The sequence below is a fragment of the Festucalex cinctus genome, chromosome 2, assembly GCF_051991245.1.
Source record: "Festucalex cinctus isolate MCC-2025b chromosome 2, RoL_Fcin_1.0, whole genome shotgun sequence".
In the NCBI taxonomy this organism is placed as follows: domain Eukaryota; kingdom Metazoa; phylum Chordata; class Actinopteri; order Syngnathiformes; family Syngnathidae; genus Festucalex; species Festucalex cinctus.
In genome coordinates this window covers 8,894,419-8,904,785 of record NC_135412.1, presented here as the reverse complement: position 1 = coordinate 8,904,785, position 10,367 = coordinate 8,894,419, and the positions used below count along the sequence as shown (strand labels likewise).

The following is a 10,367-nucleotide window of genomic DNA, read 5'->3' as shown; positions in this document are numbered from 1 at the left end:
AAAATAAAAGCTAATAACATACTACTAAACAAAAATGACATAAAAGTGGATACATGTTAGTTGCCATCAAGTGGAAGAACATTAATTGGTTTGCCTCTCACAATACACCGTTGCAATAAATGTATAATCATTATTTGTAGTAAATAATTTTTAAACCATTGGACAATTCATTTCGGCGCACCTGATGTACTCACTTTGCTCCTTAATGTGCCACTGCACACTAATCACTGCTCTTCATACAGTCTGTGTAATATTTCCAATGGCTGCATGGTGTGTCTGTCTTCATTTTTGCGAATAGATGAACTACAACAAAAACTAATTGGGCCTTGGTTGACAGATATATCAGATTGAGTTGGTATTGGAATGATCGTTCAGTTTTATATTTCTTTTGTCAAATATTTTTGTTACAAGTAATTATTGCCATATACACACAATAGCCATTAAAAACAAAAGAAACTTGTTTTCCAGCGGTAAAGTAAGTTCACTATTATCTTTCGTGGGTAAATGCTGGCCTCTAGCGGTGAAGTATATAACTTCAGCTTCCTCAGCCATTCCCAAGGAGAGTTGTTCCCTGCAGAGGGCCCCCTCGTCAAATTTATTCTCGGTAATGAAGACGCAAAGCCCAACTTCTTATTTTTCGTGACTCAATTCAATGTTGAGCCACAACAACAACAACAACAACAACAACAAGTTAAGTGGAATCAAAAAATATATATTTCTGGGTGAAGTCAACTCATTTTGGTACAGCAGCACCTTTACATTAAAGGTAGCCTATGCATTTTTTTTCTGGAGTTAACCAGCTCTAAATAGCGAGAAGGGGTCCATTCCCCAAAGACGGTCTAGTGAGAACCCTGAGTGTGATAAACCTGAAATGCGGGAAACTGCGTTTTCCGTTTCATAAAGGGAGGCAACTGAAACCAGAGAAGAACTTAAACTCTCGGTCACTTACAGTAGTAACAGAGTCTATGAACCTAACCTGGGGGCTCAAGTACGAGGACTTGCCTGGCTTTCAAACTAAAACGTCACTCGCACACACAAAAATCCAGCCGAACGTATGAATCCAAGTACGTTCCTTTCGTAGATCTCAAATCAATGCGGAAATGTTGGGGTATAAGAGTCGTCCCTCTCCACGTCCGCAATAATATGCAAATTAGTATAAACAGGGCTTGCATGATAAGATAATCACGTTATAAGGCATGAAGCACAAATGAAAAAAAAACAAAAAAACAATGTGAGCTGGAGACGCTTGTAAACAAAGTAGAGGGCCGAAAAACTATGATTTTTGGCAAGCTGTCCTCGGAAGTTAATAACAACCTCCGTGACGAAATTGCCTTCGGACTATGTCAACCGTCGCCGATTATGGCTGAATGCTGAAGAGGCATAAGACTGATCATGGAGGCTTTAAGCTAAATTTAATAAAATAATATAAGGCAACCCTCTATTGATACAGTTTGAATGGCGTGTTTGGAGCATTGATCTGTTTGTGATCGTGGAGGTTTCCACTTGGAAGCACACTACCACTTGTGCGTGTTTCACTTTTCATGTTCAAATTCGCCATATGATCAGACTAAAATTTGCAGTTCGAGAGGAGAAAAAAAATGAGGAAGAAGAGAGCGATGCTGCCCTCTGCTTCCCCATTGCGATGGTGACTCATCGAACCGGGGCTCCATATTGATGCGGTCTTTTTATTGTGATGGTAACTCCAGGTGAAACTACTCTGCGTTGTTCAAACTAACTCAAATCAGCTGCCCTGTAACTGAAAACGCAGAGTTTCCTATCTCAAGGGTAGATCAACTCATAATTCCGGGTTAGTCTGTTTGTTGAACCTGCTTTGTGAAATGAACCCCAGGCAGGCAGCTAGCTAGCTCCCCTTGGCTAAAAACACAGTTAGCGAAGCAGCAGTTAATGTTCGGCCGCCAGGTGATTTGGTGCCCTAGGCGCAAGTGAAGATTGTATTTTATAAACAATGATGACATACATACCTCTACCCTGGTCCTGTTTTTTTTCCTCCTCCTTTCACCGCTTTCTTAAAGGGATAGTTCGTACTTTTTGACATGAATCTCTATTTCATTCTCACCTCCAGTGTGCGCGATCAGCACTGACTTACCCCTGACAGCGTTCTGTGACACGAGTTCTGGTCCAGTGTTGGACAAGAGGAAAATAGTCCAGCAAGCTGGCTGGGGTCTCGGAAATAAAGAGTTTTTCTTCTAAAAACAATTTGTGTTCAAAAGCGTGATACATTTGCATCACAATAGTTTTTTCTGAAAAAAGTCAGACGCCATTACCGCCAGCCACTACTTTTCTATTCGTTCGTATCACTGCGCGTCACCCTGTAGACGGCTAATTGACGCACTGCAGCCAGCTGATCCTTCCGCTAGAAGTTGTCTTTTCGAAGGCGGAAGGATCAACTGGCTGCAGAACTGGTTGGCAGCCAATCGCAGAAGGCTTTCAAATGTGTGTTTTAAACTAACGAGGTAGTAGAAAAAAACACACACGCACACACACACAAAACAACTTTATGAGCTTTGGTCAAAAGTTAACAAGACATCTCAAAAAACAAAGCAATACTTTTTTTTTTTTTTTTTTTTTTTTAATCAAACAATATTACAAGAGTCACATCAAATCTCAAGTCAACACCGCCTCCCTAATTTGTTTTCCAATAAATTGAGGTGGTTTAATGTACCATGCTACATTTTGCATCAGATATCGACTGCATCTATTAAAGTATAAAGCTGTCTTTACATTCAAGTGCATTAACGCTAAACGATTAAGACTCCCCACACTCCACCCCTCTTGATATGTATTACAAAGATATAATAAAGTCACTGAGCAAAGCCACAGCTTTCATTTGCTGGGTCAAAGTTCATAAGGCCTTTTCACCTTTCACCGGTCAAATCATTAGGTACAATCTAATGACATCCAATATTAGAACAAATCCTTTTTTTTTTTTCAGTCTTAAATAGTGTTTATAATTAAAACATGTTGTCGAAGAGGCATTAATGTTGTGTATTAGTGAGAGATATTTTCTTGTATTCTGGTGACCTTATTTAGTAGCATGCTACGGGAAGAGGAAAACATTTTTGTTTTAAATGTGGAGAGAAGACATTTCATATTACAAAAACACTCATGCATCCACATTGTGCGCTATACATTCCACTGAGCATGCACTTGGAAAACGTGCGACAGGAGCTTCATCGACAGTCGTGAGCTTTACCGAAGGAAATGGTTTTATACGCAAAATCACTTTACTGACCATTCCCAAACTATAGGTGAAATTTTAAAAAGAATAAAAGATTGGCCTTCACAAAGATATTCTCCTTGTTCTAGGGAACGCCTGTAACATGTGCCCCGGAGAGTGCGTGCTTCCTGGTGAAACTGGCCCTGTATTGTTCCTGGAACCCGGGGAGCCGCTGTGGATCCTGTAGGAGACAGAGTTGTAGTAAACAGAGCTGACATGGCAGCCCTTGCATTGACCGCGGGTCATGAGAGGGCTATCACAAATGCCCAGGCGGTAGCACACACACGAGCAGAGGGAGCAGAAGCTTGACTCTGACTTGCGTGCGTCTGGCGCCACCTCCAAACGTTTGCAGGGGCTTCTCCCTCGCTCGTGGTGGTCTGCTGAGGAGCTGATGAGGTTGGTGCGACTTGTTCCCTCCTCCATCGGCAAAAGCAGCAGGCTCTGGCTGTGACCGTACTCCATGTTGCGTCCGCCCCGCTCCCTGCAGTCGTTTTTTTTGCGGTCCCCCAAAAGATGGAGGCTCAAGGCCCCATCTAAAAAGCCTCTGTCCTTTTTCAGCGATGCCCTTTGTTGAGCATCTCTTCTCTCATCTTCGCTGTTCATGGTGAGGAAACGAAGGACCACCAAGTTCAGGAAGGCCCCGATAACTGTGAGTCCGACCAGAATGTACATGAAGCTGAAGACCACGTAGAGGGTTTTCTCCTGGAGGTCCTCCTTTTTCTGCAAGGCCACAAAGTCTCCGAAGCCAATCGTAGTGAGTGTGATGAAGCAGTAGTAATAAGCATGGAAGAAGCTCCATCCTTCAAAGTAAGCAAAAGCTGCAGCCCCAACACACAGCGTACCAACACAAGACAAGAATCCCACGAGAACCATGTTCTCCATGGACACCTCGGTGTTTTTAAAACCCAGGAACTGCTTGGTCTTATGGAGGAGATAGCGCACAAATGTGTTCATCCTCTCTCCCAGGCTCTGGAACATGACCAAAGTCAGAGGAATGCCCAGTACTGCGTAGAACATGCAGAACACCTTTCCTGCGTCTGTGCCTGGTGCTGCGTGACCGTAACCTTCAAATGAGAGGTGCAGTTTAATGTGAGTTTTGGTCCTGAATCTACCTTTTTAAGCACTTTTAATGCACAAAGTACTAGGCCTATTGCTGAGTAGGGCTGCACGATATTGGAAAAACATGCGATATGCGATATACTTGCTGAACATAGCGATATCGATATTATTGCGATATTTAACATGTACCTAAAGAAGTGTCATTTTTATTACCTAATGAAAGAAAAACATTTTTCATGTGGCAAAATAAGCAACCTTAATGTAATCTTAGTTAATTAATTGTAATTATGTCTTGATAATTTTCTACTATTGAATGGCGATGCACATTTTAGTTAGCATCTGACTGGTCAAATTCATATAAAAAGCATAAAATTCCATATCAAACTTATTGCATGCCTTTGCGATCGATATTATTGCGATATTTAACATGTACCTAAAGAAATGTCATTTTTATTACCTAATGAAAGAAAAACATTTTTCATGTGGCAAAATAAGCAACCTTAATGTAATCTTAGTTAATTAATTGTAATTATGTCTTGATAATTTTCTACTCTTGAATGGCGATGCACATTTTAGTTAGCATCTGACTGGTCAAATTCATATAAAAAGCATAAAATTCCATATCAAACTTATTGCATGCCTTTGCGATCGATATTATTGCGATATTTAACATGTACCTAAAGAAATGTCATTTTTATTACCTAATGAAAGAAAAACATTTTTCATGTGGCAAAATAAGCAACCTTAATGTAATCTTAGTTAATTAATTGTAATTATGTCTTGATAATTTTCTACTATTGAATGGCGATGCACATTTTAGTTAGCATCTGACTGGTCAAATTCATATAAAAAGCATAAAATTCCATATCAAACTTATTGCATGCCTTTGCGATCGATATTATTGCGATATTTAACATGTACCTAAAGAAATGTCATTTTTATTACCTAATGAAAGAAAAAAAAATTTCATGTGGCAAAATAAGCAACCTTAATGTAATCTTAGTTAATTAATTGTAATTATGTCTTGATAATTTTCAACTATTGAATGGCGATGCACATTTTAGTTAGCGTCTGACTGGTCAAATTCATATAAAAAGCATAAAATTCCATATCAAACTTATTGCATGCCTTTGCGATATGCATATTGCAAGGACCAATATCGCGATATCGATATTTTTTCGATATATTGTGCAGCCCTATTGCTGAGGCAGCATCACATGATCACTGCAGGTGACTACATAATACTAGGGGTGTTAAAAAAAATCGATTCGGCAATATATCGCGATACTACAGCACGCAATTCTCGAATCGATTTTTTAACATCCATTTTTGATGAAAAAATATCCAACGAAACGTCTAACTTTCACACCTTAAGTATGGAAGAATGTTATATTAACTCTTTGACTGCCAAACGTTATCCAAAAAAAAAACCAACGGTGCCAGCCGATTTGGAGCATTTTCACTCATATTTCAAAGCAAACAGAATATTGTGCAGTATGACGACATAAATGTGGTGGATACCATATGAAAGATTGGATTCCATTCTTTCATGAGAAAAAAGTAGGTTTCTACCTTATTCCGTTCTTTAGTAATCACCATTTGAAATTAGGTCATTGGGGTGACATAAGCGAAAATACAAAAATAAGAGAAAAACAAGCTTTTTTGTGAAAAGATACATTTTTTGCACAACAGTGACTTTGGCACTAATATTTTTTGTTTAGTGACAAGGCAGCGCTGTACAAGACGTTGTGCTGCCCATTGAGAGAAAAAACAAACAAACGTAATATTAACGTAAATTAACGTTTTTGGCGGCATTCGTTAGGATTTTAGAATATGTCATTAAATGTTTTTGGCAGTCAAAGAGTTAATGGAACATTAAGCCTTAATATTTTATTTCAATGCTGTTCTAACATGAAAAAGGTTACAACCTGTTTGTTAAATAAAGTGGCTCTGTTATAAATAAATAATACATTTTCATACAAATCTTACAGTATACATTGTACAAGTTTACTGAATGGTATTTTCTAAATTTCAGTATAAAAAAAATCGCAACAATCGACTTGTAAATTCATATCGGGATTAATCGGTATCGAATCGAATCGTGACCTATGAATCGTGATATGGATCGAATCGTCAGGTACGAGGCAATTCACACCCCTACATAATACCAATAAATTATTAAAATATAAATTCCATCTTACCAATGGTGGTGATGACTGTAATAGCGAAGTAAAAAGAACCGGCAAATTTCCACTGTCTCCCGGCTCGATGCGGCTCCGCTTGCAGCAGCACCCGCTCGATTACGCGGTAGTCTTCCTCGGAGAAGCGGTACTTCCTCTTCATCTCGTTGCGCTTCTGCTCCAAGACGCGCCTGCGGGAGCTCTCCGTCTCGGACTCGAGCGCGTCGAAGACGGCGGCGCCCACCAGCAAGTAGGAGAACATGCAGAGAATGAGCGACAGGGTCCGGACGTTTTGTTTCTTCATCCTCGCGGCGCTGGCGTAGAAGGCGCAGTTACAGGTGGGAGCCCGCTGCTCTTCTCATTGGGGGGGTCCAGCCTGTTGCTCGTTTATATCGACATTTAAATCATCAAAGAAGGCGAGTGATAATCTCCGCACGGTGATTTGTTAAAAGAGCGCCCAAATATTTTCTCTTCGCATGCGCGAACAAGCCCCCCCCCCCCCCCCCCCCCCCCCCCCGGTACTGTAAATATACGTGCATGCGTGTGCGCTTGTATGCGTGTGTGTAAGCAACAAGTCCACCCTCCCATCGGGCGTCCAGCACCATGGACAGGTACTGGACCAGTTTACTCCTCTCCTGCGTAGTGTGTTGTCAGAAAGGGTGCAACTCACACGCACTGGTTTCCCACAAAGATTTGCACATTTTGCTCAGAACACGAACACGGAAGTTGAGCGTGTACGTGGGATCGATGCCACAAAGAAAATGAGGGTGGAAATCTTTGTTTTGTAATGACGTGATACAATAGCCCACAATATCACTGTACTCAGGAATACCTCGAAATATGTCTGCGGATGTCCATTAGAGAAATGAAGGAATAAATACATTCAATGCGATATTCACTGCTTCTATATGTTGGTTTCCATGGTTACCTGTAGCGAAAGCAAGCATGGGCACAGTGAGTGTGATTTTTGGTCCTGATTCAGAATAAAGAAGTCGATATTAGATACGTATGGGAGACCGGGGCTGGTTGTATCACTTTTATACTTTGATATATTTCTTGGAATCAATACATCATATATAAACAAAATGTATACCAGATGAAATGTCATTTTTTTTTTACTTTGTGTCAGTGCAGCGTTATAAGCCATCAAATAGAGGGAGTGAACATGTGACATGTTGCCCCACCAATGGGTAAGTTGTCACGCTCTTTGGGGTAAGATGTCACGTTGGATTTTGCAACGAATAAAACAAGGACAAAATTATCTTTGTTCCCCTGTTTTGTTTTGTTTGTTTGCTTCTACAGCCATAGAAATTGTTTATCATTGATCTTGACAATTTACTTTCGTCGTTGAGCAAACTTTAACGTAAAACCTGAAATAAATTAAAGTCCTTAGGAACTGCTGGCATGTAGGTCATAGCTCTCAGTCTCAAATGTCTGTTTTGCTTCCTTCAAACTGGAAATTTGAGATTAAATTTAATTTAAATAATTAAAGCATTTCAGTTAATAGATGGACGGTTCAGTATGAAACTTAAACCAGTCGTGACATGTGGGCATTTGGTAGTTCCATTAACTGGAAAATACATTTTTATCAATGAAACAAAACCTAGCAAACTATCCATCCATCCATTTTCTTAACCGCTTGCTCCTCACAAGGTTGTGGGGGTGCTGGCGCCTATCCCAGCTGGCTCTGGGCAGTAGGCGGGCTACACCCTGGAATGGTTGCCAGCCAATCGCAGGGCACACAGAGACGAACAACCATCCACGCACACACCTAGGGACAATTCAGAGCACCCAGTCAACCTGCCATGCATGCCTTTGGAATGTGGGAGGAGACCGGAGTACCCGGAGAAGACCCACGCAGGCGCGGGGAGAACATGCAAACTCCACTCAGGAAGGCCAGAGCCTGGACTTGAACCCGAGTCCTCAGTACTGGGAGGCAGACGTGCTAACCACTCATTCACCGTGCCGCCCCCTAGCAAACTAAATTCCTCATTTTTCAGACTCATCATCTGAAGAGCAATTCTGGAACATGTAAACAGAGTTGCCAGAGGAGCATTTTTCACTGGCCCATTCTTTGCATATGTGACAACAAACCCCAAAATGACTGAGACAAGTTGCCCCAAATAAACCATGTTGTCTAATACTTGCTCTAGTTCAAAGTTAGCTTAAAACAGAGCAGTGACTGAGGCATGACAAGATGCCTGAATCTCTCCTCTAACAATTCCACACAATTTGCTGCTAGAATTTGTCCATGTACGGCACCTGTTTCAAAATATAAATATATGAAGGTGAAAAAATTTACTTTGGGTTGTGCAAAACAGATAATTGGCACTCATCTCAGCTCACAATGAGCTATTCTCTTCTCAGACAGTACACAACCCCTGACCATTTCCATTCATACAAAGAAAACTAGTATTCCACTTTTTCGTGGCGCCCTCTGGTGGAGAAGAAAATTGCAATGTGACAACTTACCCGTGATACAACTAGCCCCGGCCAGCTCCCATATTTTAGCCTTCCGAGTATTTAGGTTTGACAAAAGAGAATTTCATCCTTTATTCCCAAGTATTTCTTTTTCACACAACTTAGACCGTAGCATCATTTGCAACAAAACAGTGTTTTTAGATGAATAAAAAAAAGTATTGTAACATAATTTTAGAAAAATATAAGTGATGAAGAATTCAGTTTGAAATCTTTTACCTTATGCTGTAACCGTGACCCAATGACATTCTTCCTTTGTGCTTTTCCAGCCTTGTAGCCCCTAGCATTTTTATTTTTTTTTCATGAAGTCTTCTGTGAACATGATAACGTGCATAGAATGTGTCTATTTGTGTTGTGGCTGGAAAGGGGGGGGGGAGTATCTGTCACTCCCAGAAATTACATGACCAAAAAAAAATGTTCCCTTAGTTGTGAGGTTATTTTGGTAGAACAAAGCCACTGTTTGTATCTATGATGTGTCTATGATGTGTATACTATGATGTGCGTGTGTGTGTGTATATGACTGTTGAGGCAAGGCTTCACAGTCGTGATGGGAAAATGAAGTTTCATGAACATTTGCGTTATTTATTTTCATACGCCTCTACATGGTGCGCTTGGTTTAAAGTTGCAATAAACGTTATCTTTAAACCAAAAGCACCATCAAGAGGAGTTAAAAAAAACAAACATGTGAAGCTTCGTTTTCCCATCACTACTTTACATGTCTTAGCTTTTGTCATTTCTTCCATGTCAGGTTGATTATCACCCAAAAAACTTTAGTTTTGATGAGATTAATAAAATGTATATATGAAGGCAAAATAATATTTAAATAATTTAACATTTTGTCAATCATTTCTTTACAGGCTCATGTCAGCACTTGTTTTTCTTTTTGTTTTTTTTCCTGTTCAACTCCATGGTGATCAATGGTGGATTGGCATGCCGTTTTACACCAGAACAGTTTTTCTGTTCAACAGGAGGATTTGAAATACTCCTGTTGTGGTTTTGTACAGTATTGTGATTTCTAAAGGAAAAGCAGAACAGAAGGGGCCAGGCCCCAGGGGTCATGCCATGAGCCTTGTGGGTATCCACCTCCCACCCTATTACTATGGTCAAAAGGTCCCAGACTTCCAATTTTATTCCAGACAGCATTTCATTACAGGAAGCAGATCTCAGACAGTAAAACGTCTCAATTTGTGACTAATCACCAATTAACATAATCCAGTCTCTCTGACTTGCTTCATCTTGCTGTATATTAACAAATGTTTCCCTCCTCATTCAGTAAACAGCAAAAGTGATAAAGAGGCAACACTAAATAGCTACTCTGAAAGCTGAGCCCTCTGGTTTCCACAGCAACCAGGACTAAAAATAGAAACTCACACCAATGGCCGTCAACAATGAATCTCCTGTAAAGATACGTG

General features: G+C 40.3%; 1 protein-coding gene across 1 annotated transcript; it reads right to left on the bottom strand.

The window, feature by feature from the left end:
• Nucleotides 1-2,538: 2,538 nt before the first annotated feature.
• kcnk15 (potassium channel, subfamily K, member 15) lies at nt 2,539-9,329 on the bottom strand. Its single transcript, XM_077512690.1, has 3 exons — nt 9,175-9,329; nt 6,499-6,853; nt 2,539-4,302 (listed from the first exon to the last, which is right to left on the bottom strand). The coding sequence occupies exons 2-3, from the start codon at nt 6,779-6,781 to the stop codon at nt 3,302-3,304; spliced, it is 1,284 nt and encodes a 427-aa protein (XP_077368816.1). The 5' UTR covers nt 6,782-6,853; nt 9,175-9,329; the 3' UTR covers nt 2,539-3,301.
• Between the last annotated feature and the right edge of the window lie 1,038 nt (nt 9,330-10,367).